Consider the following 18,990-nt stretch of genomic DNA (forward strand, 5'->3'; position numbering starts at 1 on the left):
GTTTAAAGCCTTAAATGCATAAACTTTAAATAATGGAAAAAAAATCAAAACACTTTAAAAGTAGCACATAAAGCATGTGTCTAAAACCCCAAAAAACCTAGATATCATCCTTGTCATCCTTGCCAAAAAATATAGGCGTGAAAAAGCAATTATAATGCTGGCATAAGTCAACTGAGAAATGTAAATATTTTTAACGCAAAATAGTAATGTCAACAACAAGGTTCAGAACCCCTAAACAATTAATGAACCTGTTTACGGTTTAGTCCTCTGCTAGTGGAGCCAGATGCAGTTTTCTTGCCCCGTGAGTCTTTCTTTTTTATTTCTGCTACTGCTGCAAACATAAACATTGTTGGTTTTTTTTCGTGAAATAGAAGGTAATAAAATTTGACAATTGTCACGTCATCAATTTTACACAACTAAAAAGCCACATCAGCGTATGTAAGTTGAATGTTAGTGTGGATGTCACGAATTCAATGGAATTGGAATCCAATTTCAAAGATAAGATGTTCAGTTTCTGAAACTCTTAGGTAGTGTTCGTTTCACATAATGTAATTCCTTTTGTTGTTCGTTTCAACAAAGGAAGAAATTGGAATCTCAATTCTATTCTTGATCGTGTTCGGTTAGCAAAGGAATTGAAATTGGAATTGGAAATCAACTCCTTCAAATTCCTTAAACTAAAGGAATTCAAAATCCTTCCAAATTTTGAAGAATTTCAAGTAAAGTCTCGACCAATCACCACTGATGTCTAAAACGCCGAACTCGTTTGTCGCTAACACACGCAACCCCTCGCATAAATTTGATCCGATCAACCTGTGCCGACCCGCAACAGCTCGATGCGACCCGACCTAGCATCAACCGGATACGTCTAGACCCGACCCGTTAACAATCCGAAATGTTTCGACCCGGCCCGTTAACGACCCAAAACGTATCAAACCAACCCGGCCTGTTAACTACTCGAAACATCTCAACCCGACCTGGCCCCCATTAACGACCTGAAACGTCCCGACCAGAATTAACCTATTAACGGCCGAAACTTATGAACTTGACCCCCTGTTGAGGCCCCGAAACGTCTCGACCCAATGCGGCTCATTAACGATTTACCCAACCCGGCCCATTAAGGAACCGAAACGTCGCGACCCGAATCGGCCCGTTAACAACCCGAACTGACTCACCCGATCAGCGGAAGAGATCGGTAGATTCCAATTCATTTGCCAAACGAACACATCAAGAATAGAATTAACATTCCAATTCCATCAAATCCAATTCATATTGAACGTTTAAGTTCCAAATCCAATTCCTATAGTTACTCTTTAGTAATGCCTTAACAAATGTAGAGGTTTTACCAACCTTTTCTTCTCACATCTCGACAGTGTGGACTTGCACACTGGCATTTAAATGCTTTTATAGGGTGTTCAACGTCCGCAAAGTCAATCCCATAATCCTGAAATTATTTACACACCATTTAAACAGTTATTGAAAGGAGTATCACCTTTCCCTTAAGTAAATCAACAATTAAAAAATCAAATCACAGGATCAAACTACAACAAAAAGAGAGCTGCAGTTACCCATGTTAATTCTTCAAATGGATCAATATCCCTTTTAGTGAAAAAAGCAATCTGCATTAAAAAAACAAAGGAAATGTCTGAATATATAACTGCATTAAAAAAAACAAAGGAAATGTCTGAATAGATTTACGATCCTCTAAAAAGAGTTAATAATGTGAGAAGTATAGGAAATAATATGGTGTTGACATGTGTCCTTCAATTTAATTAATTAAAAAGGGCAATAATGTAATTTACTTCAAAGTTTAATTAATTGATAAAATAATCTTTGTAACCTCCAGTGAGTTATTTTAGGTTAGTGATATAATTTTATTTTTTACAAAGACTTAAAAACTCAGAGATTTTATAAATCATTATCGTTTGATTCATAGAGATTGAAGGAAATTACGGTTTGTATTTTTTTGAATCATCAGTTCTTATATTTTTGAATCATCAGTTCGTATAAAACACCATACAAATTCCAGAAAACACTACAACTTAAATCATAATACAGCCATGGTGTTCTAATATCTGGAATGATTTTTGTTATTTTTGCAGGTATAAAACACCATACAAATTCCAAAAACACCATGAATTGAATCATAATGCAGTCATGGTGTTTTAACATCTAGAATGATTCTATTGCTATTCCAGTTGTTAAAACACCATGACTGTAATCACAATACAATGTTACAGACTCTAGATGTTAAAACACCATGACTTGAATCCTAATTCATTATTTGCAATGTTATGGTGTCTTATATACGTTCATGGTGTTTTACTGTAAAACACAACGTCTTGAATCACAATACAATTAAAACATCATTGTATGAACATAGAAAAAATACCAGACTAAAACATCCGATCGAAACGTAATTTTTGTTTCTCTATATACGTATAACAATATGGTACTCATAGTAAAAATAAAAAGACACTCGTTATTATGGTGTAATTTAAAAAAAAAAAAGAGTTACGTATAAAAAGTTATTGACGTTTAAAAAAGACGGGGGAACTTACATGTGCATTGCATGTGGGTTTCTAAATTTAAAAATGTTAAATTTAACTTTATACCCTTAATCTAGAAAATTAATTATTTTAATAGTAAACACTATTTACAATTTTGTCATTATAATCTCAACCATTAGATTATAGATCAAATAGTGTAGATTCTATCCTATACTTCTCACAAAACACACCCTTTTTACAATAACGCTACCCTATATATCCTGTCTGAATATATAACATTTATATATTTATATATACAAGATATAGAAAGTCAATACGTACATGATAGTAGTGATGATGAGGCGTTTCAATTTCAACAGGAATCTCGATCAAATTTGAGTCAGAGCATCTGAATTTATAGAAAAAAAAAAGGATATAGAACGTTATAGTCTCGAATTCCATATTGATTTGCGCACAACAAATATGTGATTTGCGCACTTATTTCTGTATGGCTTACGAAAATACGTATTTATGGAGCTTTTAGATGTTTATTAGTGTAAAGAAAGCTACAAAAGTTGAGGCCGGTTAACGTACAAGACCTCCTTATTTATGCGTTGCATCACGCGACAATCTCAGTCATACATAGTCACACATCTACGGGTGCAAACGAGCCGAGCTACTCGAGCTCGGCTCGAAAAAAAAACTCGAACGAGCCAAGCTTAAACGAGCTCGAGCCCGAGCCTAAAAACAAGCTCATTTAGTAAACGAGCCCGAGCTTCGCTTGTCGAGCTTGAGCCGGCTCGCGAGCCTAAACGAGCTTTTTGTTTATATATTTTTATTAATATATTAAACATATATTTAAATTAATATTAATTACTATTTATATAAATATAAAAAAATAACTAAGGTAGTGTTTGGTATGCAGGAATTAGAGGTAGAATGGAATGAGTGATTACGAGGGAATGAAGAAAAGAGTGTTTGGTTGGTCAATGGAATGGAATCACCCATTCCAAAAGGCATTCAATTCCCTCAAAATCATTCCTTCCACCCCTCATGTTTTTTTCCCATTCCATCCCCTCTTGCACCATTCATCAACAACACCACAACCCACCACCGACGCCATCGCCGCCACCCGCCACCACCTCACCCCGACAGCCACCGCTGTCACCGCCACCCACTCGCCACCGTTATCACCCACAACTGCGACCAACCGCCAACACCACTCGCTGCCGCCGCCCACCACCATCGTCGACGCCACCACCACCGCCACCACCAACCGCTGCCGCCACCACCAACCGCCACCTTTGCTGCCACCCAACACCAACGGCCACCTTGTCGCCACCACCACTCTTCGTCCATTCCATTCCCCCATACCAAACAGACCATAAATTACATGTATAATAATAATAATTATAATTAATATAAATTAATTAATAAATACTAAACGAGTCAAGCCCGAGCCGAGCTCGAGCTTGAAAAATTACCTTCTAGCCGAGCTCGAGCTTTAGAAATAAAGCTCGAATCGAGCCGAGCTCGAGCTTGAGCTTTCATATGTTAAACGAGCTCGAGCTTGGTCGAGCTCGGGCTCGGCTCGTTTGCACCCCTACACACATCTGAACCAATCTACTCCTCAATTTGCATAATTACGCATGGGTTGGGTTAAACCCTAATTATGCACGTGATTTGCATAATTACGCACGTTATATAGGTGGTCGCGTACTGTCGCACATTAAGAGCCTTTTGTATTTTAAACTTTCTTATTTTCTGAAGTTGCATAGAAAAAAGTATGTGGAAATCACATATTGTACATGTACAATACCTGTGATTTATAAACCTTGCAACATTCCCAAAACGAGTTGCATCCAAACACAAAGCTTCTTCATCTTCTAGTCCTTGTTCAGACCCCCAATCAGCATCTAGTAATACTGGATACGTATGCCTCTCATTTACTTGACTTTGCTTGTTTCTTTCATATAACTCTGTGTTTGTTAATATTTCTCCAACATATTCACATATAAACGAACCTTTGGGCAAATATTGAGTTGACCTAACAGCCCAGCCTTTATCCTCTGTAGAAAACACCTAAATTTTGATTGCGCATAATTAGTTTTCGATAGACAATGTTAGGCCTGTAAATGAACTGAACGAACATGAACAAAGGCATGCTCGTGTTTGTTCATTTAACTTTAACCGAACACGAACATATAATCGAACACATTTTTTGTTCATGTTTGTTTATTAAGAAAATGGGCGTGTTTGTGTTCATTTAAAACCTAAATGAACAATAAACGAACATAAACAAACACACTTAAACGAACATAAGTTAACAAACAATGAACAACACAAATGAAGATAGATGACTAAACATAAACAAATATAAAGTAATTTTTCATATAAATTAGTGATTAATTTCCCATTAGTTATATTTATATAAGTAGTTAGAAAGTTCCTTTTATGTTTAATAGTTTATATAAATAGGGGAAGGTTCATTGGGGAACACTAAAAGAGTGGGGAACAGCGGGGAACAGACTCAAACGAACTCCGATTGGACTCATTCCAGCGGCGTTGGAACCGGCTCGTCGAACCCTAACTAAGATATCTTAACCCTAAACCCTAAATCCTAACTCCTAAACTCTAAACCCTAAAGCTAAAAAATAAGGCTAAAACCTAAGCTAAACCGTAAAATCTAAACTATAAACCCTAAAAGTTAAACCCTAAAGGTAAACCCTAAACCCTAAAGCTAAACCCTAAAAGCCAAACCCTAAAATATTTAGGGTTTAGGTGTTATGATTTAGGCTTTAGGGTTAAGATATCCTAGTTAGGGTTCGACGAGTCGGTTCCAACGCCGCTGGAATGAGTCGAATCGGAGTTCGTTTGAGTCGGTTCCCCACTGTTCCCCACTTTTTTAGTGTTCCTCAATGAAACTCACACTATATAAATATAACTACTTATGTATTTAAATTGAAACGAACATGAACGAACAAACATAAACAAATGTAAATAAACGAACATAAATGGACGTTCACGAACATAAATGAACGAACAAAACATGTGTTCATGTTCGTTCGTTTAATCAAACGAACAAATAATTGTGTTCATGTTAACGAACTTTCCGCCGAACAAGTTCACTCAGGTAGCGTTCGTTTCATGGAATGGAATGGAATGGAATTAAGAAGTTTTTCTTTGTAAAATTGATCTTGGTTGGAGGAGGGAGGAATTTGAAATCCCATGAATTTCTTTAATCAATGAAATTTGTGACTATTTCAACATTCCTTAGAAATCCTTCACTTTAATGAAGGAATGGAATGGAATGTTGAAATAGTCACAAATTTCATTGATTAAAGAAATTCATGGGATTTCAAATTCCTCCCTCCCCCAACCAAGATCAATTTTACAAAGAAAAACTTCCTAATTCCATTCCATTCCATTCCATGAAACGAACGCTACCTCAGTTCATTTAGAGTCCTAGCAATGTAGATGTTTATCACACAACAGTAGCTTAATCAAAACCTACAGATTCACCAACTTACCTGCAACTTGCAAGTAGGGCCTCTTTGTACCACACGGTTCCCGCAATTCATTGTGCAACCGCATTTTCGCCAACATTCTTTTATAAATTTTCGCAACACGTGACCCTTACACGGTTCGGGATTATCGTCATTCTTGGCCTTCTCCAAAGGGCAATCTTGGCAATAAAAAAGATCATGCTTTTTCGGTTCGATACAAGCATCTAAAAACTCCTCCCTTAACAGGCCTTTTGACGTGTAGGCAAATTCTCCTCCTGTTTCACGAGAGCAAGCACACGGGACCCGCCTAGAAAGACAATCACCGGTACATTTTAAACAGCAATCGCCATCGGAAATCCTGGCTGTTGAAAAAGGTACATATGCATCCTGATACGATATGTTTTGCGGTATGTAGAGAAACTTTGGTGGTTCTAAGCCAATTTCGTCGATTAATGGAATCTTGATTTTCTCTGTACCTCTGGTTATGTCATTATCATTGTGAAACTTTGAGTTCCTCTTTACTAACGAATTAGAATTATCGGATTGTACAGCTGGACATGTTGGTTTGGCTATTGGCTCCATGTCATCTTCCACCTGGATAATTTTACGCCTCTTTTTGTGTGTAACGGTGTTCATGTTAGAGGACGTAGAGCCTTCTGCAATGCTTTTCTGCATCAAAAGAAGACAATTAAGCAGATATAAGAACTTAAATGGGAAACCTTACCTTAAACACCCCCCTGAATTATAAAATAAGCAACTGAAATCAGTTAATACTTAGGGCTGCAAACAAACCAAACGTTCAGTGAATAGTTCGTGAACCATTCGACGGGAAGCTCCTGTGTGTTCGTTCGTTTATTAGACAAACGAACACAAACAAGAAATTCTGTTTGTTTAGTTAAATGAACAAACATGAACAGAGGAAATGTTCGTTCATTTATGTTCGTGAACGTTCGGTAACGTTTTCGTTTATGTTCGATAGTTCATTAGTGTTTTTAGTTTTTATATTTTATTTAAGTACTTCAGGATTCCGACAAATCAAACATTTAATAAGTGTATATGTATTATATATTTTGTTCATGAATGAATATTTGTGTTCGTTTGTTTCTATTTGTGTTCACTGATGTCAGTTGCCTAAAATAACAAACAAACACGAACAAGTTCATTTCATTAACAAACGAACACAAACAAAAATCCCGTTCGGTAAGTGTTCATGAACAATTCGTGAACACATATATTTCTTAACAAACGAACACTTCATTCGGTTCATTTGCAGCCCTAGTTATACTCTTACTACAAAGAATATCAAATGCAATTATGACAAAATAGTGACCCATGTGATGAAAAACGAAAACAGAAGTTCATTAATAATACCGTGGAGCTTTAATGAAAGATATACCTTGTCATCTGATGATTCAAAAATAGCATCTGCAAGCGTTCGGTATTTATCTTCCTCAATTAGTTCCCAGTTCCCATCGTACAAGTTCAAAAGGTTTTTGAGGACGGGTTTGACAACTTCAGTAGAAATCCCCAAGTCAGCCATGGCACTATAGGCCTTTTCTACTTTTTGTTTTTGCTCATTTAAATCTGGAGCTCTTGGAGCGGATGTTTTTGAATCTTTTTTATGAGTTGTCATTACCGAAATGAGTTTACAAGTAATGTCCTATCAACCTGTAAAAAGGACAAATATTATCATGCATCTCATAATGAGTTTACAAGTAATGTTCTATCAACCGAAATGAGTTTGCATTTCAGCGTTGTTAGTATGCTTTGTATTAGCCTATATATTGGCGTATCCATTATGAATAAAAGCAGTAGAAAGTATTCAGTATCTCTCCTTCTGTTCGAGTTTCCCAAACAGAGCAATCAGGTCCAGAAAAACAGAGTAAAACATGTGAGACTGAGTGAAAATAAGGAGCAAAATTTTTGGTATTTTTGTCCTGCAAGTATAGCAGCAATAACAATCAACAAAAAGGCCTTTTCTAGCCCATTATCTTTTGCTACAGCAGCAACAAAAGGTCTACAACAATAGCTTCAAACAAGTTTAGTTAGATGTAAAGTAGGCTTTCCGCATGGAAGCTTGAAAGATAAGGTATTTGTTGATCAACATGGTGATTACAATAAGTACCCAAATGGCACCAACCAATGAGGAACAGCCACCTCATATTTTACCAAATCCAACCGAAAGTACCCAAATAAGTCGGGGCACAACCCAAAGTTCAATACATTACCCGATTTGTTTAACAGCTCAATTCACCAACGTTCGACACAACAACCCGATGCGGTTACATCTACCCGAGCCCGCTACCCGATCAACCTACCCGTAGTGTCGTACTCATTAGTCCCCCCCCCCTTCCAAAAAAAAAAAAAAAAAAGAAAGTGTATTTTTAAACAAAAATCCTGTCCCCCCCCCCCTAAAAGTTTGGTTAAGCCTCCCGACTGTCACTCACAAAATAAATCATTGGTCCGCCACTACCTACCCGCATGCATTGAGCGGTGTAGCCGTGATACCCAAACAACCCGAATGGGGTACCCGAGGGTGCCCCAATGCCGTGGCCATAAACATAAGCACACAAATTAGAGAAGGCTTTATATTGCCTAAAGCAAGCTTCTAGAGCTTGGTATAGCCATATACATTCTATTCTATTCTCTTCCAACCTAAATTGCAAGCGAATGAAAGCAGAGTAGAACAAAAAAAATTCTGAGTATTTCTACCATTAATACATACCATTGATTATACCCTACACCATAACATATAACAAATCGGAGTAAAAATGATAGAATCTAGAAAAACCAGTACCATTTAGGGCTTAAGAAAAATGGGGCTAGCAGTATACCAAGGCGTGTAGAAAAGGTGTCCCAGCCCTAGCCGTCAAAGGGTTCTGGTCACACGGCGGACAAATGTGTAGATTTAAAAGTATTAGTTGGTGCGTAAAGAATTAGAGTTTAAGGTTTAGGGTTTTTCAACACAAAAATGCATAAAACATGGTAATCATTATGGTAAAAACGTAATCAAATACACAAAGATCTAAACTAAATAAGCAAGACATAAATGGAAATACCCTAATTTTAGGAAAAACGGAATAGTAACAGAGATGGATGATCAAATGCGTCGCCTTTAGAACTCGATGATAATGTGGCCACAAGACGTAGGGTTTTTGAAGGAGGGTTTAACAACTAGCGATAAAGGGGGAGTGTGAATGAGCAGTTTATTTATTTTCCAGAAGATCTGGAAATCACTGATCGCTGCTGACTAATAGCTATGCATGTAAGCAATGCAATGCAAATAGGGGGCATATGATTGCCAATCTATTATTTAATTAAGTTGGCCCCAAGCTTTGTGTATATTTTATTTTTGGACTCTGTGTTTCCTTTTATTTAATTTTATTTTACCTACAATTAGGGGTTGTTTGGAAACTTCTGAATGGTTAAGTGTTAAACCAATAAGAAGTCTGAACTATTAAGTGTTGAACCAGTAAGATGTCTGAACCATTAAAAGTCATTATAATACTTAACCGTTCAAAGGCAAATGTCTGACCAATTCATATTAGAGGTCTTAACCATTCAGACTAAGTATGATGCTTAATCATTCAGAGGCAAATGTCTGAACCATTCAGACATCAGCTCGCGTAACAAACAGTCTGAACCAGTAAAAGGTCTGAACCATTAAGAGCATCATTAAGAGGTAAACAAACAGCCCCTTACTCAAGCATCCTTTTTTTGAACAGCCAACGGAATCAATCCCGAGCATTCTCGGGGCACCCACTAGACCAAACGGAATACTCCAAGAATAACCCGAGTCCACCACTAATTTCGGGGAAAACCCGGTAACCCACCCGCTTGTAGGCACGATGGTGAAATTACCGGTAAAACCCGTTTGACTCAAAGATCAAACCCAAATTTTTCTACGTCTCCTATCATTGTCAACCAATGTCTTACTCTGCACCAAGTGAAAATTGAACTTGCATCTCTCAATAGAAATACTCTAAAGATCATTGGCTCACACCTAGTCTAAATTTTACATCAATGTACATCACGAGAAACCCTTACCACTTGGGAGGGATGGGAACACCTTTTTACACTCATTGGTATCATAAGACTACAAAGCCCTTTAGTACACTCTCTAATCATACACCTAAATCTACACATTTATCAAACATTGAACTTGAACTCTCAACCACTTACTTGAGAATAAAGATTTTCATACACAACTTAGTATCACTATACAGTATACACATGCCCTTTGGCCCTATTTCCAATCAAAGTTGTGGACCGCTAACAAACTCAAAATTCTTTTAATTCGCTAACTATAAATATGATAGAAATTTTAATATTTTCATGTTATTTTCAAATTCTAAATAACTGTTTTAAATTAATTATATAGATAAAAAAATGTGAAACTTCATTTATCATTTTTTTTCTTCACAGTGACCTCATGCTCTCTAAATAACTGTTTTAAATTAATTATATAGATAAAAAATGTGAAACTTCATTTATCATTTTTTTTCTTCACAGTGACCTCATGCTCTAGGTCAGGGGTTGATCCATAAATAGTTATTAGTGAGGGATTGCGTTCAAAGTTGAGTCATGTGTTGATATGAAAAAGAAACAAATTACAATAAAAATAAGAATGGTCTTGAGTTTTAAAGACTATTTTGTCATAAGACTAATGGATGTGGGTTGGGAAAGGCAGTGGAGGAGATGAGGTGGCAGGTGACCCCGACGGGGAAGAAGAAGTTGGTGAGGTGGAGGTGGGGGAAGAGGAACCACACCCCATAGTCTAATCAGTACAAAAGAAATTCTAATTAATGTAATTTTCTCATAATAATAAGACCAAACCCAATGCAATGCATTTGAAGTGTATTTGTGACATGGATGATGAGTTTGAGGAAAGGGAGAGTACAAAGAGGATAAAAATGTTATTGGCTAAGTGCATGCATTTGTAGAGAGAAAATAAAGTTTGTGAGTTTAGGTCTTAATGAAAAAAGAGAAAGATGAAAAAGAGTAAATAGGAAGATGATATGGCAAAAAAAAAAAATTACAAAAATTTTCATCTGATATTGAAGATGGTCTAACTAACTTAAAAATAAATGCTATAAGCCGTTCAAAAGAAGTCATAAATATGAACAATAATTAGTTTTCAAATATTAATGGGTGAATATCAATTTTGAAATTTAGTTTTCCCATGTAAGTAAAATATTTTTCAATTTCCTAAACAAAAGTACACCAACTGTAGAACTCCTTAAGTTTTCTTTTTTGCAATTCATCTCCTACATCTTTTTTTAATGGTCTTCTTTTACACCTGCAATAAGTCTTCATTGCATTGCTTGCTCTCCCTTTCATTCTCTTCTTGTTCTTCATTGCATTTCTTCTTCTCTACAATTTATTTCTTCTTTGTATATTCTTCTTCCATTCATAAAGGGCCCTATCAAACACATATAAAAGGGCCTTTTATAATTTATTTAGATTTTTTTCAAGGTTATGATTTTTCATAACACACATGTAGATCCGCTCCTCCTTTAGGTTAACTTAGAAAACAATTATCAACTAGTATTAAGCACCCTTCGTGTTGCGGCGGGGGCGAGCACTAATGCAACACTACCGCCAATGACCGCCGACACTGAAGTTGCGGCGTGTTAATGCGAAGAAATGAAACCAAAACATAGAATAAAATAACTAAGTTGATCTAGGACTCGTGCGTTACGATGAAACCGCGTCTATTTTTTCTCGTTTGACAGATTCATATATATATAATGTATATCATTACCACTATACAAACCATAATGCATACATTACAACAACAATTGCATCAATATGTTGCAAATTATATTTATACAAGATTTTGGTAAAATTAATTAGATTGTTATAAATAATAATAATTTACAAACAAAACAACACAACTTTGAATGGATCAAACCGATTGAATATGGTAAGATAATGAAACTATTATTTGATTAGGTTACAACCACTTAAACACAATTTACGGTACATGCATACAAAACAGATAGAATTTGGTAAGCTAATGAAACTATTATTTGATTAAGGTATACTACTTAAGCATAAGTTACAACCAAACATGCATACATGGTAAGGTAATGAAACTATTATTTGATTAAGATATAACTACTTAAGCACAAATTACAACCAAAGATGCATACAAATGTTCCAAAATAATAGTAGAATTATTTGATTAAGTACAACTACTTAAGCATAAATTACAACCAAACATGCATACATGGTAAGGTAATAAAGCTATTATTTAATTAAGGTACAACTACTTAAACACAAATTATAACCAAAGATGCATACAAATATTTCAAAATAATAGTATATAAATATTATATAAATGACAAAAATGAAAGTTATGGGCAAAGACGGTTACTTCTTTGTTAGTATGGGATTTCCCTTGACAATAAAAATTAAAGTTAGAAACAACCAAAATGAATTATTATCTAGCAATGGATCATAGTTTGATCATATGAATCCAATTTGAATTGTATAAATATAATCATAAAGCTAGAATCTAAAACATCTATATTTTACTACTAAACTAGTATTAAGTCCTCCCGTGTTGCGGCGGGGGCATAAACCTTGTCACGTAGCACTAATGCTACACAACTACCAGCGACCGGTAAAACCGGAAAAGCTTATAAAAACAAAATAAACCAAAAGGAAAAAATAATAACGAACGAAAAGCATATGTAAATTGTTGAACCATGCATGCCTGTTGCGGCATTTTAATGCGAAGAAAATTAGACTGAAACGTAAAAATAGAAAAGAAAAACTAAGTCGATATAAGACCATACGCGTTGCGACAAACCTGTCAAACAGGAAAAAAATAGACGCGTTGTGACGGTCCTGTCAAACAGGAAAAAAAATAGACGAAAAATGTTGAAACCCACACGCACATTGTGGCGTGTTCAATCGCAAAATTAAAACGAAACATAAAACGAAAAATTTACAAAAGATGAAAAATATGGGGATCAAAGTTTAAAATAAAAATGTGTTGAGTTAAATTGCAAAAAAATGAAAATTTTTAGGTTAAAAGAAAAAAAAAAAAAAAAAAAAAAAAAAAAGGTTAAAGTGTAAAAAAAAAAATGAAAACCTTTGGATTATGAAAACTCAAATTTGTTTTTTTTTTTTTTTTAAACCTCTCCATGCTTATTGTACAACTTTATAAAATACTAACATGTTCCTAATTTTAATATGGTAACAGTAACCAAGTTTTATATATTTTCATTTAAGTGATATACTTACAAGTTATAACACTTTATTATATTAAATTGTATACTATGGGTAGGTAAAAGTGTGACCGTGTGAAACTACTTTTTTTTTTTTTTTTTGAACGGCAACCGTGTGAGACTACTTAGTAACCAAGTTTCGTATTTTTTCATTTAAGTGAAACTAGTAGGGTGCCCGCGTGATGCGGTGGGGGCGACACTTTGCATTGCGGCACTTGTTTCTGGTTGTTTTCTTATTCGTATAATATATAATATTATTGTGGTGAATATATGTCATAAGTGTTACACATATGTAAAGTTTTGTTTTTTTTTTATAAAACTTAATAATTAAAAGACAAAAAATATTGTTATTTTATAAAAATTAATAATCAAAAGACAAAAAATAAAAGATAAGTTGTTATAATTGTAAAGTATGTTTCTTTTGTTGGTTAAATTATAAAGTATAATTTTATTCTTTAAAGTTCATAACTTTTTTTAAATATCCACATAGTACTCATCCAATAAACTTTAAGTTTAAAATTTTCGTTTTTATAAAAATAAAAAATAGTACTCCCTCCGTCCCATATTAAGTGTCCAATTTTGACTTTTCAAGTCTTTTTCTTTCAATTTTGACCGTAAATATCTTAGAGATAAATGTAATAATCCCTTTCCTTTAAAGGAATACAATCTTACCACCGTAAATCCAATTCATTCATATATTTTATATCAAGTGTTACGTAACACACACAAAAAAAATCTACGGTCAAAGTTGAAAGAAAAAGACTTGGTAATTCAAAATTGGACAATTAATATGGGACGGAGGGAGTATTTGACTCGTAAGTACGTTTTAGACCTTTAACTTAAATCGTTAAATTTTGTTTTTTTACACATATAAAAATTATATTTTAATAAAATTTCAAGAACTGTTATAATAAAAAAAATGATGTTAAGAGTTTATATATTTATTAACTTTATATCATACTAAGTTCAGATTTTTAGTTCCTAACTAATCTTATCTATATGAGTCTACTTTTAACTAACAATCCCTAAAAATATGCAACACAATCTACTATGTATTTAGTCAAGTTGGTAAAGAATTCTTTTGAAACTTACTAATATTATCTATAACAATATAGTTAACTTACAATTCCTAAAAATTTGCAACACATTTAGTATTCATCTAGTAAAGATTGTAAATTTCCTAAGTATTTTATTTATATTACTTGTTACAAAAGATATTTATAAAAGAATTATTTTTTTATAAAAACAAAATGTTTTGTTTATAAATAAAGTAAAAAAATTGTTTTACATATATAAAGTTTCGTTTTTTAATAAAAAAATAACAACCAAATGACAAAAAAATAAAAGACAAGTGGTTATAGTTGTAAAGTAAGTTTATTTTGTTGGTTAAATGATAAAGTTTATAATTTTATTCTTTAAAGTTCATAACTTTTTTTAAATATCCAATAAACTTTAACTTTAAAATTTTTGTTTCTATAAAAATAAAAAATAGTAGTTGACTCGTAAGTACGTTTTACACTTTTAACTTTAATTGTTAAATTTTGTTTTTACATATATAAAAATTTTATATTTTTATAAAATTTTAAAAACAGTGTTTATAAACAAATAGGATGTTAAGAGTTTATATCTTTATTAACTTTATATCATAATAAGTTCACTTTTTTAGTTTAGCTTTAAAGTTTATTACTTTATTATTTTTTAATTAAGAAATACAAATTAGTAGATTAATATCCAAGAATAATTGCAATATTTTATAATTTCAGCTTGACTATATCTAATTGCAATATCTATTTATTGCAACTTTAGGAATATTAACTTATATAAGTTCAGTTGACTTGTAAATTTATGATACTAACTTTATTTTGAATTTTATTAATATGGTCAATAACACTGCATTATATTAACACCAAAAATAAAGTTCAAATATAAAATAACTTTATTCATATTAGACTGCATGAAGTTTGTTCCACTTCTGAATTGACACTTGAGGTATTTTTAATCGGGTTTTCTGGTTGTGCTTGAATCGGCTGTATCTTCTAATTCCTCTTTATTGTCATTGTCCTCAGAATCGTCTAAATTAATAACCCCACTCCATTTCCATTCAGAGAGTCTCCTGGATCTCTTCATTTGAGTCTTAAACTTCTGATCCTTAAAAAGAACAAAAATTGAATACAAATTAAATAAACATTAAAATTACCTCTTCACTAAATTCACGTTGAATATTAGACTTGTATAGACTAAACATTGCACCATAAGAAATAATATCAACACTTTTATCACCATCATCCTGCAATAAAACACACATATAATAACATAACGAACATGTTAATATGAAAGATATACACAAAAATAATACTTAAAAATCAATATCTTAGAAGCTTGTTCGACAACTTGGTTGTTTAAATTGGCATGTTCATCATGCAACTGAATCTGAAAAATTAAATAAATTAACATTCACATAAAAGTAAATAAAAGAAAACAATTGTTCACTGCTGCGATATAACAGAACTGACCTTAGAATTTTCAATCTCGCATACTTGGTTTTTCACAACAATTGAATTCAGAACTGGATCCATTTTTTTTAAACTTTGTGTAGCAATACATATAGGGGTGTCATGCTATGTATTTATAGTAGTAACTATAAAAGTACATTAGAGTTTAATTTTAGATTTGCCACCACTTTTTTAGGAAGTTTGTTGTGGTTAGTTTCAAATTTTTATAAGATATATCTAAGTATAGATATTAGGCAATTTTAATAAAATTAAATGTGACACATAATATCTTTATTTTTTGTTACAGTACTTTTAATTCTTTTTGTTTTTGTTTGCATAGATGGAACCCATCTTTGTAGATTAGGCGCATTAGATCACAAGTATTAATTAGTTGTACATTAAAGCATTATCGACTTGTACCTTTTAATCCGTGCGTCAATATTGAACAAGATAACTACCGAAACTTCGACAAAAATGCGTAGGTCGCCATGCAATCTTTAATTTTTTTTAAATAATATAGTTTATAAGATATGTCAAGAATACGTAAAAAAATTATAAGTTTGTTGTAGAGGGGTGAATTGTAACTAATTATCTATAATTTTGTTAAAAGCTCAGGGATCTAAGTGTAATAAGTTTAGGGGCTAAAAAATAAATTGCGTTTAAAAGACCAAACTACCCTCATTTTAGGGGTCTTTCTATAAACAAAGGGGGTGAAAAATTCTTATTTTTTGAGTATCTTAAAATACCCCTCTCTCATGCATTATAATATAGTATAGATACTTACAAGTTACAACACTTTATTAAATTGTATATTATGGGTAGGTAAAAGTGTGAGACCAATTAAAGTTTATTTTTTATTATTTGTAAGGACGAAACCCTCAAACACTACGAATAAGGTTTAAACACAATGACATCTTTTTCATTAGCAAATTGCATATAGCATTGTCCATTATTGGTGTTGCAATAATCGTATGCTAAACTTCTTCACTTATTGTAGTAGAAAAACCAAATGTTTACCCTCCTTTTTTTTACTTTTCCATCTATTTGTGGAATGTTGGATTTCAATAATCTCAACTATTCGTTGTTGGCCGCTAACATTCTAACTTTAAAAATAACAACTACCAGTCCCAACTATTGACATATTAGCCACCAATAGGACTGTAAACGAACCGAACGTTCAGCGACTGAGGTTACCAAATGGAAAACCCCAGAGTCACCAACTGATGTTAGAAGTTTCTTAGGATTGGCCGGTTATTATAGAAGATTTATCCGAGATTTTTCTAGAATAGCCATTCCTTTAACTAACTTAACTTGTAAATCTATTAAATTTGAATGGGGACCAAAACAAGAAGAAGCCTTTAGAATCCTTAAGCAAAGATTAACCCATACACCCATACTAGCGTTACCAGAAGGAACTGAAGACTTTGTAGTCTTTTGTGACGCTTCAAAGTTAGGTTATGGATGTGTATTAATGCAACGTCAAAAGGTTATAGCTTATGCCTCTAGACAACTTAAGAGTCATGAAGAAAATTATTCAACCCATGATTTGGAACTATGAGCTATAATTTTTGCCCTTAAGATTTGGAGACATTATCTGTATGGTAGTAAGTTTACTATTTTCACAGATTATAAAAGTTTAAGATATGTCTTCGGGCAAAAAGAGTTGAATATGAGACAAAGACGCTGGATGGAATTACTTAGTGATTATGATTGTGATATCCAGTATCATGCAGGAAAAGCAAATGTAGTGGCAGATGCTTTAAGTCGAAAGTATCATGAAAAACCAAAAAGGGTACGTTCTCTTAAATTAAATCTTCAAGTAGATTTAAATGATCAGATTAAGAAAGTTCAAGAATCAGTAATCAAGGAAGATACTGAAAAATTAAAAGGAATGATTAAAGAATTAAAACAAGGAACAGATGGAATTTGGAGGTTCCATAAAAAGAGAATATAGATACCTAAATTAGGAAATTTACGTCACCGTATATTAGAAGAAGCCCATAAGTCTAAATATACGATGCATCCAGGAAGTGATAAAATGTACCAGGATTTAAGGAAAAATTTCTGGTGGATAGGAATGAAAAAGGACATAGCAGCTTATGTTTCTAAATGTCTAACTTGCTCACAAGTTAAAGCTGAACATCAGAAACCCTCAGGTTTGTTACAACAATTAGAAATGCCAGTCTGGAAATGGGAATTGATAACAATGGATTTTGTTACCAAATTACCCAAAACAAGAAAAGGTAATGATACAATCTGGGTGATTGTAGATAGGCTAACCAAGTCAGCTCATTTCTTACCAATGAAGGAAACCTTTAGTATGGAACAATTAGCCAAATTATATGTAAATGAAATTGTTTCATTACATGGAATTCCTTTATCAATCGTTTCTGATAGAGATAGCCGATTTACCTCTCATTTTTGGTTAAGTTTCCAAAAAGCAATGTGAACCAAGTTAAATCTAAGCACAGCTTATCATCCTCAAACGGACGGCCAAAGCGAAAGGACAATCCAGACAATGGAAGACATGCTTAGAGCTTGTGTAATTGATTTCGGAGGTAATTGGGACGAACACTTACCTTTAATAGAATTTTCTTATAATAACAGTTATCACACAAGTATCAATGCTGCACCATTCGAAGCACTTTATGGACGAAAGTGCAGAACCCTAGTCTGTTGGGCAGAAATTGGGGAAAAACAATTATCTGGAACTGAGATAGTACAAGAAACAACTGACAAAATCATTCAAGTCAAGGAACGACTGAAAGCAGCACGTGATCGATAAAAGAGCTACGCTGATAACAGACGCAAACCATTAGAATTTCAAGTAGGAGATAGAGTATTATTAAAAGTCTCTCCTTGGAAAGGAGTGGTAAGATTCATTAAAAGAGGAAAGCTTAGTCCCAGGTATATTGGACCTTTCAAAATTCTTAAAAGAATAGGACCTGTAGCCTATCAGCTACAACTGCCAGAGGAAATGGCAGGAATACATGATGTATTTCATGTATCTAATCTCAAAAAGTGTCTAGCTAATGAATCACTCGTAGTACCTCTCAAGGATATAGAGGTTAATGAACAACTCAAATTTGTAGAGAGGCCTCTACAGATTGAAGATAGGAAAATTAAGAATCTCAAGCATAAGAGATTAGTTCTGGTCAAAGTGAAGTGGGACTCCAAAAGAGGACCTGAATACACATGGGAGCTTGAATCAGAAATGCAAAAGAAATATCCACACTTGTTCCAATAGATCTCGAGGACGAGCTCTGAA

At 33.5% G+C, this 18,990-nt stretch overlaps 1 protein-coding gene across 3 annotated transcripts; it reads right to left on the minus strand.

The window, feature by feature from the left end:
- Positions 1-77: 77 nt before the first annotated feature.
- Positions 78-9,282, minus strand: LOC110904150 (histone-lysine N-methyltransferase SUVR4). Of its 3 annotated transcripts, none has more exons than XM_022149977.2 (8): positions 9,052-9,282; positions 7,389-7,660; positions 6,017-6,661; positions 4,306-4,568; positions 2,829-2,895; positions 1,566-1,616; positions 1,348-1,441; positions 78-328 (listed from the first exon to the last, which is right to left on the minus strand). In XM_022149977.2, exons 2-8 carry the CDS (start codon positions 7,623-7,625, stop codon positions 240-242), a joined length of 1,446 nt encoding a protein of 481 aa, XP_022005669.1. In that variant the 5' UTR covers positions 7,626-7,660; positions 9,052-9,282; the 3' UTR covers positions 78-239. The 3 variants fall into 3 exon arrangements, with proteins under 3 accessions (XP_022005669.1, XP_022005667.1, XP_022005668.1); XM_022149975.2 differs by having other exon boundaries at positions 78-331; positions 9,052-9,281; XM_022149976.2 differs by lacking the exon at positions 9,052-9,282 and adding an exon at positions 8,790-8,900 and having other exon boundaries at positions 78-331.
- Between the last annotated feature and the right edge of the window lie 9,708 nt (positions 9,283-18,990).

The sequence above is a fragment of the Helianthus annuus genome, chromosome 14 (genome assembly GCF_002127325.2).
Source record: "Helianthus annuus cultivar XRQ/B chromosome 14, HanXRQr2.0-SUNRISE, whole genome shotgun sequence".
Classification (NCBI taxonomy): Eukaryota; Viridiplantae; Streptophyta; class Magnoliopsida; order Asterales; family Asteraceae; genus Helianthus; species Helianthus annuus.

What these genes read in the sequence shown, in the direction of transcription:
- LOC110904150 (XM_022149975.2), bottom strand. Translation starts at nt 7,625, where the DNA reads ATGACAACTCATAAAAAAGATTCAAAAACATCCGCTCCAAGAGCTCCA. An exon ending in GCAAGGTTTATAAATCACAG is followed by an intron (nt 2,896 to 4,305) that starts GTATTGTACATG and finishes CTATAAATTCAG; the next exon opens with ATGCTCTGACTCAAATTTGA. An exon ending in CATTTGAAGAATTAACATGG is followed by an intron (nt 1,442 to 1,565) that starts GTAACTGCAGCT and finishes AAATAATTTCAG; the next exon opens with GATTATGGGATTGACTTTGC.